Source organism: Hippoglossus hippoglossus, chromosome 3 (genome assembly GCF_009819705.1).
Source record: "Hippoglossus hippoglossus isolate fHipHip1 chromosome 3, fHipHip1.pri, whole genome shotgun sequence".
In the NCBI taxonomy this organism is placed as follows: Eukaryota; Metazoa; Chordata; class Actinopteri; order Pleuronectiformes; family Pleuronectidae; genus Hippoglossus; species Hippoglossus hippoglossus.
The window spans coordinates 12,696,397-12,716,259 of record NC_047153.1 but is presented as its reverse complement, the minus strand read 5'-3'; the positions used below and the strand labels follow the sequence as shown (position 1 = coordinate 12,716,259).

The following is a 19,863-nucleotide window of genomic DNA, read 5'->3' as shown; positions in this document are numbered from 1 at the left end:
ATTTGCTGGTAAATTTTTTTTGAAATAAAAATAAATTGTGCCCGGAGGGTCAGGCCAAGATTCAAAAGACGATCACCCAAGAGCAGCAAATGATTTAATAAGCCACCAGCTCCACTAGGGCATGGAGAGGAGCTGAATGGAGAATTTTAAAGTGTGTCTAATTAACATCAGTTTATTACTATGTCAATCTCTTCGGCAAGAGCATGAATGAGGGGAGGGTTTAGAAATATAGATCTGCTTTGCTTTAATATATGGACTTACACTTAACTCCTTAGGTAAGTATGAAAGTCTTCACTCAATCTTTACTTGCATGTTTCCATCTTGTTACAGCCAGACAAAATATGAATCACATCACACCCTGGTTTTTTTTTTTTTTTTTAAAGCTTTGTTAAAAAAAATCATTAAAAATAGAAAACAACTTCCAAGATTTTTCCATCACCATTATTCCTCAAGGAACGAGTAAATGAATATTTAATATCACTTGCATCTATATGATTGCATAGTCATTATCAGAAGCCAAATGCTTGACAAGCTTGGTGTAATATAATTTGTAATATGTTAAATTTGCAGGGGAGACAATGTTGAATTCCTCAGACACCGTGTTTTAATCTTATGTTGGTTTTTCATCACCCTAGCTGTGTCTACAGAGACGAGACATGTCCCCAGCAGAAGAGAGCAGATCCTGAATAATCACCAGAAAAATCATCGCGCAACAGGAGCAATTAACAGGTCTCTTCAAACCTAGCCGCAAAAACCAGAATGGTTTCCTGTGGACGCTGTTATTTATTTCTCTCTCTCTGTCATCTTAGGGCTCAAAATGTCCCCAAACTGCTCTCCTCACAGCTGCAACAGGCAAATAGGGATTCAAAATGTAGTAGAGTCAGTAGTGTGAACTGCACAGTGATCCGACAACTTTGAAAGTCGTGTAGTCTGAACTTTGCATAAGCGACTCTCATATCACAAGGTCTAATGGCAGCATAGTCGTGGTGGTGTGAAGGACGGGAACCTTGCCCCAGCGTAGGTCTGGACATGAAGTCATTTGTAGAGTCAGTCACATGTTTCATAACATACTTGAACTGTAGAAAATCCATGCATGAAATCATAATTGAAATCACATTGAGTTGCAAGAAGCTGCATTTAGAGCTTGACTGGCAATCAACAACAGCAACAATGTGGAAACGTCAACAGGCATGTGCAAAAAATGGTTCCTTCAGTTTCCTGCCACTGTTGTACTCATTATTAAGTCAAGTACTTATACATCGATCATTATTCATTACTCATTTTTAAAGTGATTGCTTTACTTATTACTCGCTGAGAGCTATTCTGTGACAGGATTTGATATATTTTTTAAGACCCCCATTGTTGGATCAACTCTTTAGCTTAAATTATAATGGTTTGACAATTCTGTCTGTTTTTGTGTGACTTTGAACCATCATGATCATTGATATTCAGTTATTTGATAAAAATAATTTAACTTAAATTTAAATCATTTCTCAAGAGCTAACTTACAAAAGACGAAAAAAGGGTTACGATCATTTACAAAGGTAAAAAGACTTTAGATTGATATTCAAAAAAATTACTTGATTGCAAAATGTACAGTATTTGTAACAAGTGAATAAGCCATTGGCACTGTCAGTGATCCATACGTCCAGCTATGCTAATTCACTGTCATACCTCAGAGGACGCCTTCTGTGGGAACAAAGAAAGTATATCACCGCCCCCCTCCCACCGCACAACCCATTATTCAAAACTAATACAGTTTCATTAAAACAATCCAGATGAATGATTTAATGTTACACTTCGGAATTGTAAAGTGGTATACATTATTATGATGACACATTTGTTTGTTTCTTTTAACCTCTCCACCATCACATATTTACTGCTTGAGTGTCCCCTGGCACCCTTTCCTCAGAGTACACTCATGTTTACCCCCCTTGCCCATTTACATAAAAATGTTCCTGCACCAATAGGGAGGCAGGAACAAAGTGGCTGCATCCGTAAGGTAGCAGACTTTAATCCCCAACAGAAAAGGCAAAATCCACTAGTGCCTCTGCCTCTATGGCTTCATGTTAAATTTATGGTCTGACTATGTGCACTGGCCGGTACGCGTGGACATACTGTATTTGTATTCGCTCGAGACTCTCCTGAGCGTTCCTGTAATGATTAAACAGGAGGGCTCATTTAGAAGAAATCGTCTAGGAAAGCATAGAATATTTAATTTAAGTGAATCAAGATGAAACAAGAAGAACGCAGCTTGGCGATATGCCCAAATTATTATCAAGGTTAAAATGTTCATATCGGTCAATATCAATAATTATCACAATAAATGTCACATAATTATTTCTTTCAAGTTTAAAGACAGATTTTTGCTCCTGAATGAAGGTCGTGGCTTCAAACTCTTCATTGTGAACAGAGAATGACAAACACTTAACAGGAAAACAAGGAACTATTACAAGCAGTTATTTTAGCCAATAACATTTTCTGAAATTTGCTTTTATAGGTAGTTATTAGTCAATACTAGAAAAGACGGGGAAAAAAAGACGCATTACCCTGACTTCTTCTGCTAACTCGTTTACGCTTACATTTTCTAATTAGATATTTTACCAAAATGATTTTGAAAGTTTTCCTCCTCAACTTATACTAATAATACCAATACTCTTACATTTTCATTAGAGGAAGAAAAAGATACAAAACATGGACAAGGTGCTTCTTTGAGGGTTGTTAAATCTGACATCAGTATGTGCTGCATGACTTGTTGTTTTCACTTCTCATCATATTTCTACACGTCTACTCCAAAATAATCAAAACCAAGTGATTGTAGCATAAGGGACATATTGAGGAAAAATATTTGAGACGCTTGCATTGCTTGCTTTAATTTTTAAACCAGAATATAAGAATGTAAGCAAACATCTACATAGTGAAACATCCCTTTCAATATTAAAAGTGCACTTGGAGTTTACAAGTAGAAATCCATAGATCATATCACAAGACAGCTGCAACGATATCGCAATAAAAAGCTTTGCAAATCATATTCATTGAATTACACAAATTACAGATGTAGCTCAAAACCTCTGAAAATGTGATGATGATCCCCCTTTTTTAACTTCTGGCTGATAATTCATCAGTCTACACTGGCAAAGTATTCGGCTTGTGAAAAATGCATGAATTACTAATTAATGAGGCATTCTCGCAACATTTACATATTCATAAAGGTGTGTAATTCACATATGCATGAGCGAGCTGAGTGATAGCTTTGAGAGAATAACACATATTGCAAGAAAGAAACCTTTATTTTGTTAAATTCATGAAAAAGCTGAGGGAGCAGAGACGCTTTTAAAAAACATTACGCATTTATTCCTCCCCACAGAAATGTAGTCAAATGCTTTGGGAGACAAATGCACTGAGGAGAAGCAATGATGTGAAACAGTATGCAAAATTACATTTTCTGAAATATTGTCCCATGTGGATTTTCAAAAGTTCATTTAGAAACCCAGTGTTCCTAACAACTGTGCTCAGAAAATCTGATTGATTTACAGCGATAGAAATGTGTTTTCAGCACCATCTTAGTTCAGCAAGAATATATGCAATGCACTCAAGACAAAATAGGACATACATTTACATTTAAAAAATCTAATAAAGATGAATCCAATACTTAACATTTTCATATTGTATTAAAAATCTAGATGTACAGACATAAACATTATTTTCAGTTGCTGTGTTTTCTTTGTTAAAACACAGTCATGTTCACTCTTGTTATCTCTCTTTGGCTTTGAATTGCAATCTAAAATCTTTGATTCGTGAATTAATAATGAAATGAATGAAATTAGTCATCATTGTTTACTTTCTAGTTAAAATCAACCTGTGATCAAGCTGTGCCATGATGTGCGCTTTTTGGAGACAAACCATTTCAGTGAAGCAGGTCCAAGATGATTTGGCTGGAGTCGAGGCCTGTCCCTCTTCTGAAAGCGCCTCTCCATTGTTTCAAGGGGCTTTGTGAAGGCTGTCCCAAATATGGGTCAAAAAAAGCACAAATAACATTCACATGGTTCCTAGGCTTTCCTCACAGCTATGCACCAAAGAATGACAAGTCCAACAAAACCATGTTGAGTTTTTCACCCTCTGCCATTGTCTCTGCACATTAACTCCAAGCTGGGCCTTTTCAGCCTGGCCAGAGTTGTGTCAGGCCTCCTCGGACACAGCCCAGCACAATCAGCAGGCTTGGCCTATTTAAAATGCCACGCAGAGTCTGATTCACTCCTTTATTCAATTACAAAAAAATAGCTCTTGGATGTATTGTACAAAATGTCCAATGAGAGAGGACACAAAGAAGCAAGTGAGAATGGTGTCTGTGGCCAAGTGGACACATTGATTTCAAACTAAAATCCTTTGTCCACCAGGTTATTGTTTTAGTTAAGAAGGAATACTAAGAAAGAAAGAAAGCCACAGATTTCTAGGCCACAGAGTAGACGATTAAAGGCAGGGTTTAATTCAAAATTAAAATTTGAAAAAGGGAAAGAACAATGATTCTTTAGTAACACACAAAACCAAAATGGAGGCCAAAATGTGAAACATTTAAATTATTCACTGAATAAAGATGAAGTCCCTTGAAGATGCAGTAAATCTAACAAGAATTGCGTTTCAGGATGCTTAAGTTTGAGTTTAACCTTGCAGGACTTTTGGAAGGCACTTCTGAGCATCAGGCGCGGGGTTTTGGCAGCTGCATAGGGAGCCTGGTGGGTCAGCCCTTCTCCGGGAGCTGCTACCCCACACTAATCTATTTTAAACCATCTGTGAAATTAGCAAGATTTCCTAAGTCCTTCACCTCCAAGGATTAAAGCATTGCTAAGGGTCTGAGCTGTTCTTACATACTGTTCTTGTATACATGTTTGATGACTCTTGGGATCTCTCCCAGCTTCCTTTCTTTCACCTGTGCTGGACATAGATAGAAATAAGCTGAAAGTCCCATGCATGTTAAGAATGGCAAACATCTGGCTGAGCGTTTCTGCAAGTCTGGAAACATATGCATAAAAAAATTTACATAATTTTAAGTGAAGATAAATAAAAAATAAAAAAGTGTTACATGTTTTTACATCCAGTTACATTGGCTGTTTCAAAAAGCCATACCTAGGCACGGTAGCGCCTCTGCCAAAGCCAGTACAATAAAGTCATGAGTCAACTCTAATGAGAAAATCAGATAAATAGCAGCTGTTCTTGGGGAAATGGTGTTGTCTGACAGATTCACTGTGTGCAGCGGCTGTAGCATTGAGCAGATCCAAATGAGTAAAATATTGTTCCAGAAGCCCCTCGCTGCTCCCCTTCCCTCCGGTGTTTAGTCATCAGGATTGTGAAATAGCAGTCCCGCCGCTACATGACAGCATTGCAGTATTAATTATTATGAGCCGCTCAAATATACACATCTTTGTACAACGTTGACAGTTCATCCAAACGGGCCACTTACAAACTGCAGGATTACTCCCCACAGCTCACCGGGTCCCCAATTATTCCTCCCAACCTCTAATGCGGTTCACTTGCAGCTCTACGGGTACAATGCAAAGCAAAAACAGCTGAAAGATTTAAAAAAATGTCCCACGATCAGGATTAAAATATCACCAACTCAGCAGCGCTGTAATGTGGCACACTCACCCGCACAATAATGTAAAGACAAATACACAAAACACAGAGCTTTTCTCCATGCTTTTAGTTGTCATGCATGCTTGGAAAATTACTATGAGATTTATTGTGCAGAGGTGTACGTCTAGTTTTCCATCTACTGCTGGAGAGTGCTTACACAGACATCTATTACAGACGCTGCAGTTAAACTGTGGCTTTCATATGCTCTTGGGAAGGCAGCAAACAGTACAATGATAAAAGACAAAGTGATTGATTGAAACAACAAATGAAACAGTTTCCCCAAATGGTCGAAATGACTTTATTTCCAGAGCCTTTTTTTTAATTTCTTTTCTGTTGCGAACACAGAGCAAGATGAACTTTAAATCAGCAAAGTGTGTGTTGAGTTGTAATAAAACTGACCCAGAATTTATTTGAAATGTTTTACCCCTTGCATCAAGCAGGACATTATTTAAAAAGGAAGCAGGGTGTAGAACACATTATAATTATGATGATAATGAGCAATAGATGGCAGAGATCCAGAGAAGAGTGATGGACATAGTCTGGGCTTACAACTCTCAAGATGACCTCTGGCTCTGGCACACACATGCACACACACTCACGTGCACATACGTACATTAACACACACAGCGTCTTTATCCCTGAAAGTGTTCTTTCAGGAGGTCAAGGATCTGCAGGGTATGTGTTTGTGCAGATTATTCTTGAAACAAAACCATGGTAATCGGCTGCTGAGTAAACGCCCCCTTTTGGTTAAAATCTGCCAAAATAAATGTGTCACATTTGAAGGCAAAACCACATTTGCAGATTAAATTGACTAAAAACCTTTGAGGCTTTGCCAACAGTTACAATGTAGTGTGTCTTATTTGTGTTTGAGCATTTGTGTGTCCTATGTATCCGCATTGTATCATGTAGGGATTAGAATTGGAAAGATTTTATTGATACCAATGTCATTATGGATTCTGCTTAGCTTTCTCTATCTGTATAGATTCCCTCAATGATTCCTCATCAATGTGTCTGTGTGGAAATGTAGACCCTCACAGGTGTTTCCTGTTCTGTCACACCACTGACACCCACTACAACCCCCCTGTCTTTGTTACATCTGTCAGTCTAAGAATAAGTAGAGCAGAATATGGTGTAAACCGACAATATGTAGGTTGAATGTTGTTAATAATCTTCATGAATTTGTGTTTTCGAAAGAATCTTAAAGTATGCGGATACACTGTTTGGCTGTAAACATAAAATACTGTTTATTCTATGGCTTTGCTGAATATTTAATGGTTATTATATACTGAGGGGTAAATATCCATTTTGCCAAGTACGTCCAGCTAATCAGCATTTTAAATTCAATATTTAATCAATAGTCAATGTCAGTCCATTGCTCTTCTGTTCCAGAGTTGTAATTAAACTGCGACTCACAGATTAGATCATCATTGTGTTGTTTTGAGGTTTATTGGGCCTATGAGCAGTGCCTTCAAACCAATGTCTGGACTGGTTTACACAGAGTTTGCTGCTGGTTTCATTTTGGTCCATGTGCACATGGACATGTGTGCATGTGTGATGCAGTCATCTTTTCTTTGCTGCAGTTTATAAAGAGCTTTGCCAGATGGTGATATCAAATGTGTTAAATAGTTGTGAATGAATTCAATGTTTGTCTGGCAAACAGGTCTGGGTGTGGATTGTAAACAAGCAAGACACAGACCAACAGATGTACTGGTTGGGTAGTAATTAATACACAAAGACAGAGATACACTGTAACCCAGCAAGTCAACGTAACTGTGCTGTGATTTGCTGACATCAAACTGGGAGAGGAGAAAAAACGCAAGTTTGCCTTATTGCTGTTCCCAAAATTCCCTCTCATTGTTTTCTGTTTTCATAACCAGAAGTATAGTTCTGTTTCTCTTCTTATCGGAGTTGTAAACACAGAGACCTGCTTTGAGACATGCTGCTGAAAAAAAGGATTCATGAGGTCTGTCAGTCCAAAGTGTGACTTCATGTGTGGTGCCCAGGTAGATTTAGTTAGATTAAGACCTGCCTGGATAAATGAAATCACTGGCTATCAAGTTGGGTGAATGTTACCTTGGAATGCCTCATTTTATTCTCTTCGTAATAACTAAGGTTTGGCCACACACCTGTCTGAGCTGCTTGCGCTTCAGTAAATGAGTGGGGACTCCACTGGAACAACTAGTTTCCAATCAGCATCAACATGCTAATGTCTCTTTGTCTTTGAAGAAAGTTTTACTCCATTTACATCTGGAATGTCGAGTGAATTTAGAGGGATGATTGGTGGATGCACACTCATGAACAGCAGACGTGTACATTTCATTTAATACACGCATACATGTCCTCATGTCTCAACCAGGTTGTCTCCATCATGTCGATGACAAGAAGCCCTGCGGTACAATTTGCACTACGGTGTTTGGATATAATGATAAACTATAGAAAACACAAAACCTTAAGAAAAAGCTAAATATTGATATTCCTGCACAGTAAGTATTTTCATTATATGTAAATTTAGTTATTTAACACCTTCACACCTATAATATGTTGATACAATACAATATTTCACTTTTTGTTTGCTTAAAGACAACTACAAATGTTAATACTCATAGATATGACTGGCCTGTAAATGTATCAATACTCTTCTGTAGTATATTCAACTATTCATTAATCACAAGTTTTCATAATAATGTAACAGTAATACTTGCACAATTTTTTATTTTAATCATATTGACACATTAGGAATGTAGTAAAGATGCAAAATATTAGGCTTACAATTGCTTTATCAGTTAATTATTTTTGATTCCTTGACATTTATTTGCAAATAAAGAAATCAACCATTTGTATGAATACAATTAAGCCATTGATAGTTTACATACATAACATGTTTTCTCAGCCTTATTTTCTATCATTTTAATACGAGTTCAGTGGCAATAATTACAATGAATCATGTCAGCAACAACTGATTGTTGTTAGTTATTATGAGCTGTTAAAATAAATTTGTTTGAGAGAGTGAAGGTCATCCTGTGTTTTGGAAAAAAAACCTAAAAGAGAAGGGAAGTATAACAAACCTTGTAATGTGAGTTTTGCACTTTGTCTTTGTGTCTGATGGGTACACATTTCTGAATAGAATAAGTCAGTACAATTTAATTTGTACCCGGCGACCCCTCCGTTTTCTCACAAAACAGCAGCTTAACAGGTAGAAATACAGTGACAAAGGCCTCCACTTGAAAAAATAAGTACTCAAAGCTTAAAACAAAATGTCTCTTTAATTTGTAAGTGTCAACAGCAGTACAAAAGATGGAGTGATGTGAGAAGCTTTATGTAACACAATTTCTGTCTCTTTTACAGAAAAGGAGGAAATTCTTGAGGTAAATGAGCTTTAAACAGGCAGTTCCTCAGCCCAGTGTTTCATCGTTACAATGGACTGAGCCACACAGAAAATGGTGTTACATTATAAGATGCCTGAATCAATCCTGTGGGGATAATTGAATCATATACAGTCTCCACATTCCTGTGGCGCCCAGATGTACCCAAATGTCACTCATTGGTTTTTGTTTGTTCTTGATATAGAGTATTAATACTACCAAAGCTGAGGAGATCACTCTCCACACACACCACTGTAAAATTATTCACCTTAAGTTAACCTCACGTCAATACTGCACATGGAAACCAAAGACTTGCTGGTGTACACTTTGAAGCCAAGCAAAACAAACATTAAAAAAAAAATCTCTTTATTTTCTCTTTAATTTTTAGCAATAATACCCCGAGCAAATATTTGATCTTTTGTACTGTATAAAGAAGAATGTGAACACAAATGTGATGGCAACATTATTTTTAAGTTGAATTAAAAACTTTACATTGGACTGTACAAGATATTATGATAAACTATTTACATATTCAGACATAAACTTTTTTTTAAAGCAGCAACAGACACTATGTATTTCATTTTCTCTAATAACACCCAAACAATACTTGCCATGGGCCTAGGTACCTGCCAGGAAGGGAACAAAAAAAAAAAAAGATTTCTACGCAGAAATTGTAATTGTATCAGGCTGCCAGCAATTTCAGTGGCTCCAGTGATTGAAGAGCCACACACAGTGTTGCTTGAGAGACAACTCTAAAAAGCAAAGTACCAGAGACAACCATAAATATTGCCCCGACCAACAAATTTTACACTTCTGAACAGCAGCTAGCATGTCAGTCCAGCATGTCAGTGAATTGTGCTGATTAAATTAACACAGAGAACATTCCCACCATATACATCACAAAGTTCAGACAGAAAAAAAAAAATCAAATTACAGTAAGTAATGTTGAAACAGTATACAAGCTTTTGTCTTCAGACGTCCATTCAAACATTTGCATTTGTCTAACAAGAGGATTAAGAGAAAACAAGTGTGAGGGCTACATTTGCAGATGGCTGGATAGTCATGAACATGTTCATTTAAAAAATTTGAAACATACAAAAAAAAAAAAGATGGCAAGGAGAGAATTAACCAAGAAAACTGCTCTGTCGTTTTTTTGACACAATACAACTAAATAAATATTTGCACGCTCCCACCTTTTAAAATAATATAACATTTTAACATAATTTGTGTTTGAAACAGTCACTCAAAAAAACACAAATTCTGTCGTGATAATGTAAATGCAAGCCAAATGCATGCACGTGATTTTAGGATGCCGCTACTCATAAGAAATTTGCCATGAGTGCTGTAAGAAAGAAAACACAAGTAAGACTGAACAGCACAGCACTGCATCATGATCGAAGGAACAATATTGGATTATAATTTTTTACGTCAAGTGCTTGTTGTTTAAATGAGTACCTTACTTGTAATAACTGTATTATAAAAAGTCTAATGACTATAGATTTGTATTTCAATTGGCTCTTTGAATACTCAAGGGGAGAAACTAACTAGATATTGAGCAAGTGAGGTGCTTCTTTCTGTCGAAGGTCCAATACGGCTCCGCTCCAATAAGCAGGAAGAAAAGTTCAGCATCTACATGAGGTACAGTGACTTGTCAGGTTTTTAAATACATGAGACCATGTACAAAAATAAAACTTAAAAAAGAGAGAAAGTAAAACAAGGACAGCCAAATGCATAACTTATACTTCACTAATGAACAAAAATATATTTTCCTATGTTATATTTACAATAAAATCTAAATGAGATGGCAAATTCACTGAAAACCATTTTTTGCTCCAATTCATCAAGTACGTTTTTTTTTTTTTTTCTTCTTCCTTTGACTATGATTGTCCGTGTTGTTGTTGTTTTACTGACAATTTTAGAGCCAGCAGCGGCTAATAATAAATACAATATGTTGATACTCTACAGTTTCAAATACAATATACAATGCACTGAAGTCTGGTGTTTCGCGGCTGACCGAGCCTGCTGTTGAATTTTCTGCTCGCTTCCTTGTGCTGAGTGTCTCCCCTTGGCAGCCCTGAAGCTTAGAGAAAGTGTTCATTCATCATACGTGTCTTTGCATAAATAAACAAAATATGTAGAGAAAAAAAAAGACTCAAATCTGGCAACTGTGAGAGCAAACCCACTTGAGTCAAACTGGGGGATTTTGTTCATTCAGGGCGTTATTTTTTTTCCTCAAACAGCTTCACATTAATCAGAATTGATAAAAATACAATTTCTATCCAGTGCTTATAACACTTATGAAACATTGTCTCCTCGTGAGTTCTTGTTGTCATTTTTTTCTTTCTTTTTTTTTTTTGTCTTTTTTTTTTTTTTGCTGTATAAGCACAGTCAAGTCTCAGTTCCGTGAAGAGTCCTTTATAACTATCAGCCAACTAAAGCAATGTGGCATGGTCATTAAAATATTTACAATCACATACAAATCAATCTAACCACCAGCAAACAGGAGCAAACAGCTTGAAAATACTAAACAGGTTGACTTGGAGGGAAATCCACTTGGGTTTGTTTGTTTGTAGGAGAGTGTTCTTCAAATGTTTTGTACCTCAATGAGAACAATGTAGAAAAGATGTGATGGAAAAACAATTGGAATTGTTAATGAGGTGTTTAAAAATAAATAAAACCCTACAAGACTTATTATAAATGCTTCCAAAAAGTAGGAACAATGCAAGCCAGCTCTGAACAGGTTTTGACAATACGAGTACAGAAGATAACAGTGCTAAAGTGATATTAAGAACCATCTGTACCAATTATAGCTATAGGAGAAAAATGCAGTGACCAGCAGTGGGGATCTCAACTAGTTAAATACACTGACCAGCCATTCAGATCCTTCAAAAAGCTCTGCTTTCCTGCTGAAATGGACGGGTTCAAGGGCAAGGGAGGGGAATAGCTGGACTCATGCATTAATAATGCTGTATTTCAGATGATACCCAGTCGTCAGTCATTTTAATAATCCCCCACAGCTTGATGTACTTGTTCCATCTGCTCGCCAGTGCCTGGTGATTGGACCGGGGTGGGAGCCCTGTTGAGGCCTTACTTCCAGCACTTTGATGGAGAGCACAATGAGTGACACACACCCCATTTTTATTGTTTCCCATCCCTCCCTGGTGTTTGCTTCTTCTCTGAGCCAGATGGCGCCCCCTGGGTGCTGAGGTTGCCACAGGCAGGGGTCAGAGCAGGGCATGGCAGGGAGGGGAGCCACTTAGACCTTATGCCCTGTAAAGAGGATCTGAGTCGCAACATCAAGGCCTTGACCGCTAGAGGAGCTTTATCTAACTGCAGGCTCCAGAAGGTCACCGCTTGTCAGCTTTTTGCTGAAATTAGGAGAGACTTTGTCCTTGTTGCTTCTGAGTCGTTGCATGTCATGATAAGTGCATTACAAAAGCTGATGAGATTATTAGAAATAAAAAAATAAGGCTCAAAGGTGACAGAATGAGAATTAATTTTAAGTGCACGCGTTAAGCTACCTGTCGTGTGACAAGGCAATTTAGGAAACGATTTTAGGGTTGTCCCCATAAACTGTCACTTCTTTTAAGACTGCTTCAGTAATCAACTCATTGCATCAACCTAATGACTGTGCTCTGCTTTAAGACTTCTTAGTGTCAGTTTAAGATTTACAATGTCTAAAAAGAATTAAGATTGAAAAAAAAAATGAAGTTCTCAGACCTAAGACTTTAAACTTGCCGTCCAAATGGGGCTAAAGCGTTTATCAGAACATACTGTAGCTACACATTGTACAACATCAATTTGAGATTGTAATGCCCCCAAAGCTGCCTTTCACTGCTGTTCCAATCCCTCAGATTGGAGGCCTTTGGCCCTTTAGCATCCTGGCCTGATTACAATCGCTCTGATTAAGAACTTGGTAAGTCAGACTGGGCTGCGGAGCTGGAAATGAGTGAAGGATGCCACAGTGCTCTCTGTGTGTGGACTGGGATGAGGAAATGAAAGGGCTGGCCGGTTTCATTGATGATCACTGCATTGGGCTCCCTGGAGGACAGCTAGCGTCACGAGCTACCGATCAGAGATGTCACATACTGTAACCTCCTGCAGAGCCTTGTGCCTCCAAGTTCCTGAGTTTGATTTGTTTGTTCTGTTTGGGTAAATTAAAGAAAGACTGGATAATGAAGCTGCATTAAGAGATCAAGAGATTGTCTAAGACTCTCATAAGACTTTACCGATTTTAGAAACAACTTGAAATGTTTGGCACCTCAGCACTAAATTTTGTGTAATAACAATCAACAAAAACATCAATAATAATAATAATAATTATTATAATAATAATAATAATTTCCCTCTGTAATAAATTGGTATCACTCGATATGAATTTTGAAATATTTTGTACTGGTAATATTTTACTCTTGATTTAAAACATTCACAAGCTGTTGGCTGGCACACTATACCTGAGTGAGTATATTATTCCCATTTTGAACAGTTACATCATATATCAAAATCATCTAATTGAAGAGACAAACAAGGTAAGTGACTGTTAAGAGTCCAAATCTTACATCAAATATTGATATTTGATGTATATATGTCAAATATCAAATGTTCAATTTCAAGTTCTGTCTTTTGTTCTAGGCATTAATCTAATTGTGTAAATGTCTATGATCACAATGAAAACATAAACAATGACATTAAAAAAATTCTAAATTACCACAACCAAACTGCTTCACACACTTGAAGAAACACTTAAGACCAAATAGCTTTTGATTCTGATGAAGCCACCTCTGCATGCTGGCTCCTAAATGATACATCATTGTTATTTTTTTAAAACATCCTTGTGTGGTGTTTTTTTTTGTTTTTTTTACTTATGCTCTTTCCCTCCCTCAGATCAGACCAGCCCTCGGGCGTCCTCCTGTGTAAGTGTTGTGTCTGCATTGGCCTCATCCATCAAAGAGGTCTCAGTTGGCGTTGACTGGCTCTTGAGTGTCATTTTCACTGCTATAGTCTGTTTTGGGCTCATCCTCGAAATCTTCGTACATGTCTATCTCGTCCACGCCATTGACCGGCACACTGTTGTTCGCCATGGGGTTGGGCTCTAGCTTCATGTTGTAGGTGGTCTGGATGACAGGAATGGCCGGCTCGGGACTCGCCGAGGCGCTAGAGCACTCCGATGTCATATGAGGTGAGGGCGTGGTGGTTGCCATGGTGATGGCCCCGGGATAGACCATACTGGCGCTGGTTGTGATCGGAATCTGAGGTGGTTGTCTGGATGGAGGAGAAAGATTAAAATAAGATTAATAACTTAATTTTTATAAAAGAAAATCTAAATGGGCATTTTCGCCTTTTTTTTTATTGATAGAACAGTGAACAGCCAGCGCCAAATGGGGAGAAAGAATTGGGGAACCAAACCCACGGACTCAAACGTCCATACTTTTATACAAATATAACCTTACAATATGATAAAAGAACAGATGGAAAGGATACCAAAATTGTTGCTGAAAAAGCAAAAAAGACCTTAACTATATGTTTTTACTGATTGCAGCACTTAAACCAAGATGGTTGGATTAGGGGTTTCCCACAGCAGTGTGCACGAGGCCAGCGGCTCTGTGAAAATGATTTGGGAAAAAAGAGGTTCTCCTGACAGCTCCCGTTTTGAGCTGTTCAGAAACACTACCCAGTTTATTGGTGACATAAAACCAATACGTGGTTAGTGCTGCTCTTGTCTGCTGTTGCGCTGGATGATTGATAGTCCAGCCGCTGACGCTTATGACTGACATGGGAACACCTGGAGAAGGGTTCTCCTGCTAACCACACACAGTAAATTAAAGTGTTAAGCTTCAGACTGCTGCCCTCCAGGCTTCTGTAAGACTATACTTACCGCTTATATCCTGTAATAATATCTGCACCTCATGCTCCATTTGCAGACTGCTATTGTCTAAAATTAAAAATGAGAACTGTTGAAAAGCCCATTTTAATGGGCATGTCAAGCCCTTGTCTTTTAAACCAACACAGAAAAACACTGGCTTTTGGAAATTGTATTTATATTGTATGAGAAAAGGCTCCAGGGAGACAAAACGCTGCAGTCCCCGTCGGTATGTTTTAAGATTGTTTGTGTGTTAGTGTGGTTACATGGTGGGTTGTGTGACTGCATGCCTACCCCACAGTGAAGAACTGCCTCATTTCTTGTCGCCTTGACCGCATCATCTGCTTGTACTCGCCAATGCGGAGTTTTTTTCCGTCAATAATGCAGGTTCTCTTAGGCCGTGGCTTGTACTTGTAGTTTGGGTACTTCTCTAGGTGGAGCTTACTCAGACGGGCCTGCTCCTCGTAGAATGGCTGCTTGTCCTGGTTAGTCATTGACTTCCACCGAGAACCTACATGACACGGCAGATGAACACACACAGGAGAAAACTATTTCAGTAACATATTAGAATATAAATGGAGTCATAGATTCAAAAGATACAGAGAACAATAATGTTTTGAAATTCACAATCCAGTCACATTTAACCTTCAATCCAGTCTTATTTAACCTTAACCATCTAACCCTAGCCCTAACCTAATGCTGGGAGAGCTTAATTTATATCCGAATTGTCCTTAATAAGGGCAGATGTTTTCTAGCACAAAGTCATGTGGCAAGATTTATTGTCCATTCCACACCAACCACTTGATAGCCCTGCCTTTGCACATTATCTGAGACGTAAGACAAGCCTCGGTGTCAAAAACAACAAGCCGGAGTGGTAAATACTACGGCTCTGCGAAGTGTCCTACCAGGTAGTGGATGACACTTTTAACAGCTCTGATGAATGGACTCCAGTACTGAAGGGACAAGACCCATTTAGCCTCTGTCATTTTTCATGACAAACACTTATGGTAGCGCTGGGCTATAAATCCATCTGTGTGCTGAGGTGAACTGGCTCTCAGTGGCCTATGAGATAACACACCTTCCTTCCTTTAGATACTAGCTGCTTTGGCAGATCGTCTTTACTCATCAGTGTTAAATAAACCCATGAAAATACTGTCTGTCTAAAGTCTGTGAGGTATAACCAAAATTCAGACAAATAAAGGAAATCTCAGCTGCTGTTTGACGGTACTCTTCTACACATACAAATTATTCTCCACTCTACAGTGCGATATGAAAGTAGTTTCAAACACTGCATATTTATCACTTTTATCAACGTTCAATTATTCATTGTTTTTTTAATTAGAAGTTAGTCTTACCCAAAATTTTGCTAATGTTGGAGTTGTGCATGTCGGGGAAGGCCTGGAGGATCTTGCGCCGCTCATCCTTGGCCCACACCATGAACGCATTCATTGGCCTTTTGATGTGAGGTTCATTGGTGTTCCTTCCTCGAGCTTCCCTGAAGACTCGTGCCTCAGTGGATCCAGCGCCTCCTGTTGGCCAACAATAATAGGGTTGGGGTTTATCTCTGGAGCGATTGACTTTGGACCCTGGAATAGCCAGAGCAGGAATAAGAAGAGGGAACAAGGCAAGAAATTGATTAAATGACGAGCCTTTTTCAAACTCTCCATTGTCTATTAGGGTAATTGCTGCTATCATCATCATGAACATTATTTCAGATGAATGCAGCTCTTCAGACCCTCATCGAGAGAGTAGACTTAACATTGAGCTGGAAACCTGACTCACCAGGCTTGTGTTTAATGTGTAATAAAAGAATGTCTATCCAGAACCAAAATAGAAGCTTGGTCGTCAATGGTAATAAGACATTTTGTTCCCACTTTTATTCTCTGCTATACATTTTAATATGACAATTGTAGTATCCATATGTATGGGTACCAACATAAGTACAAGATGCAGGACTTGAAAAAATCTGGGAGGAAAATCGGCAAAACTCAGTAAAGCATTTTTCCAAAATACATATTTAATATATATACACACAAATAAATTCAGACATGTCCTCATCTGCTTTACTCTGTTTCTTCTTTCTCACTCTCTCTCACACACACACACACACAAACAAACAAACCAGGCGCACATTTATGATGAGAGCGATCCGTTTCTCCAAAGTGCTGTTTCTCAATCAGGGCATTCACAATCAGCATAAGAGAGTTTCTCTCAGTATTAAACTGTACATCAGACTGATAATGATTTCTGTTTGCATGCGCATTTGCTTGCTTTTATATGTAAGATGTGAAAGAATTAAATAAAAGCAGTATGAATATTTAAACAAACAAAAACATGTTGATAAACAAGGCTTGAAAAATAAGACAAAAAAAGCCTTCCATATGCTACGATACATCTTTAATGATCTCAAATCTGGAAAAGAAAGCTCGGGATGACTCATGCATATTTCATCATCCACATGTGAAGCCTTCTCATTAGACCATTCCACTAGCAGCCTTGGCACATGTTACCTGGGGTTTGATTTCTATTATTATTTCAGTTGATAAACAAAATCAAACTCTTAATGAGTAATGGAGGACTGTGCGGAGACATTAATTCACAGAGAGCTCGTTCTGCTGTAATCACTGAGGAAGCCGAGGAGTTTGAGTGTCTTTGCTTTGGAGAAGCATGTCGTCTTTTCAAAGCTATTACATGAGACAAGTGCTGAAAAGGCGATATATATATATAATCACACACCCACTACCTATGATAGAAATGAGGGTGTGGTGGAAGGTGGATTATGTGTGTGGAGTGTGTATCCGCTGCCTACTGGGAAACCTGTTTCTCCCAGTGAGAAGGGATTTTCACCTGCTCATGTTTAACAGTCAAATGGCCAAAGACACTGAGACTTGCCTTTATATGAAACGCCCGGGGAAAATGTATTTTTCATATTGTGTCCCTGCACTAGCTGCTACTGAGATATTTTCCTGTTTGAGATTTCAACTACTTCTTGTTAATGGAAATAACAATTAAGTCAAAAAGACCATTTTCTGGTCTCGTCTCAAAATCGTGATTGTGGCTTCAGCAAATGTACATTATTCAAAAAGAGGGGGAAACTATAAAGTAAATAAAATAAATATATGACTATATTTACATTTTTAGTACTAAAATAAAGATTTCTCTTGTCAATATCTCTTAAGTATAGTTTACAATCAATCTATAATCTCAAATTGAAAATATTTCAAAATCCTTGGATCGGCATTAATTTGTGTTATTTATATTAAAATATTAAATATAACAAATGGTGAATGATATATTTAACTTGAATTTTTTTTTTTCAAAAGACGAACAATTCCCCCCAATTACAAAAACGTATCTTATTATAATCTTGATCAAGTTGCCATATACAAATACTAATCTTCAAAACCTCTGCCATTTCTTAGCCTGATACACATATATAATTATCATACACTTGGGTAAACACATAGTCAAACTCTGAGTGCTGTGTCATATTCTGTCTGTTTGCCTTCACCTCCCAGAATGCTGGAGGCCCTGAAGCCATTATGAATTCAGGAATAATACACTACCTTTGCTGCCACCGAAACCCCACAGTACGTTAATTTCATTTAGCATGCACTCACTGTACAGGATGAATTGATTTCACTTTGTTTGGTTTTGACAACCATGTTTATTGTGCAATGAAATGTGGTGTGGCGGAGGGCTGACAGTATCCATCAACGCGGGGCAATCTGCTGACTGTCGGGGCCAGATGAAGGTATTCATTAGCTCAGGAGCGCAACGCTCACTCAGACACGACAGCCAGTGTCTGCACCCCGGGATCGCTTGCTGTAATTTACGATGCCTCCCGTGCCATTACTCTATCACTGACACTGATTCAGCAATTTATATACTGGTTTGCATGCATACGGGCAGAGGTGAGCTTCTTATGGGGAGGGGGGGGGGGGGCGACAAAACAACTGCCTGCCATCAGCTAGTGCCACATCCATAGTTAGCCAGGAAACCAGCCACGTGACTTGGTTCATTGGAGGGAAGCCAGATGAGGCATGGCACATAGAAAAGTGCCTGTCTCCTGCAGAAAGACACAACAGCAGTCTTACATCATTTGTTTCCATCTGTACTGAGGCAGGTGCTTTGGTCCTAGTTGTGTAAAAAAACACAAAGTGATGCTTCACTCAGACCTAGCCCTGGCCCCGGGACACCAACAGCCTGTCAGCCTAACAGTTTGACCTTTGACCTGAAATAATGAGTCCTTACAGTAATCGTGATTCTGATTATAGTCTAAACGTTCTATAAGGGCATCCAAAACTTCATGAGTGGATTAATTTGTCCCCTCATCTGGCCCCTGCAATATATAGGACTTAATCAGAGGCATCCTGTGCATTATAAGAGCCAGCCTTAGAAAATCCCTAGAAACTGTCTCTGTCTTTTCAATAAAAATCATGACACTGCTCTGACATTTTGCAAATTAGCATTAACATTATTTTTCCGGAAGGGGCATTCAGGCATCAGTTAGTTAGGTGTGTGATTGTGTAAATAAACACAGATGTTTAGCAGTGACAGGGGCAGGCCCCCTGGGTGGTAGCTGCGGAGGGAGCGAAACAGAGGGAGTGTCGCTTAATAGAATTTATTGTGATTCATGAGGCCTGCAGCTCAAGTGTGACAGAGTGATTTGAGAATCCCCTTTTAATTTGTCTCTCCTGGAAACACTGCAGATGAGCGGCATGAATTACAGTGAGAGAGAATGATTGTGTGTATTTGTGTGTGTGTGTGTATTAGGGCAGGTGGGAGGAGGGGGGTAGAAAAACTAATGAGGAAGCAGAAAAAAAGGAGAGAACTTGAGAGAGAGAGAGAATTTAGTGAGGCCCAAACGCCTATCACACCTGTGAGCTGCAGGCTCAGACTCGACCGTGCAGCGAGCCAGAGGGTAGCGCTGCCCCGGCCGTCCCCTCTCCTCCTCCTTTTCTTCTCCCTACTCATCTTTGTTCTGCGGGCAGACACATAATGTCACCC

The 19,863-nt window shown here is 38.6% G+C and overlaps 1 protein-coding gene across 17 annotated transcripts in view; it reads right to left on the bottom strand.

Moving 5' to 3' along the window:
- Positions 1-8,875: 8,875 nt before the first annotated feature.
- The window catches only part of sox6 (SRY-box transcription factor 6), a 137,841-nt gene continuing 126,853 nt past the window's right edge, over positions 8,876-19,863 (bottom strand). For 16 of the 17 annotated variants that reach the window (XM_034575044.1, XM_034575034.1, XM_034575060.1 and 13 more), the window contains 3 exons: positions 16,209-16,382; positions 15,148-15,364; positions 13,949-14,255 (listed from right to left, as the gene is read on the bottom strand). In XM_034575044.1, the coding sequence (XP_034430935.1) occupies positions 13,949-14,255; positions 15,148-15,364; positions 16,209-16,382 (698 nt within the window). Of the gene's footprint in view, positions 14,256-15,147; positions 15,365-16,208; positions 16,383-19,863 lie in introns of all 17 variants that reach the window. The other variant, XM_034575051.1, reaches the window with a different exon arrangement.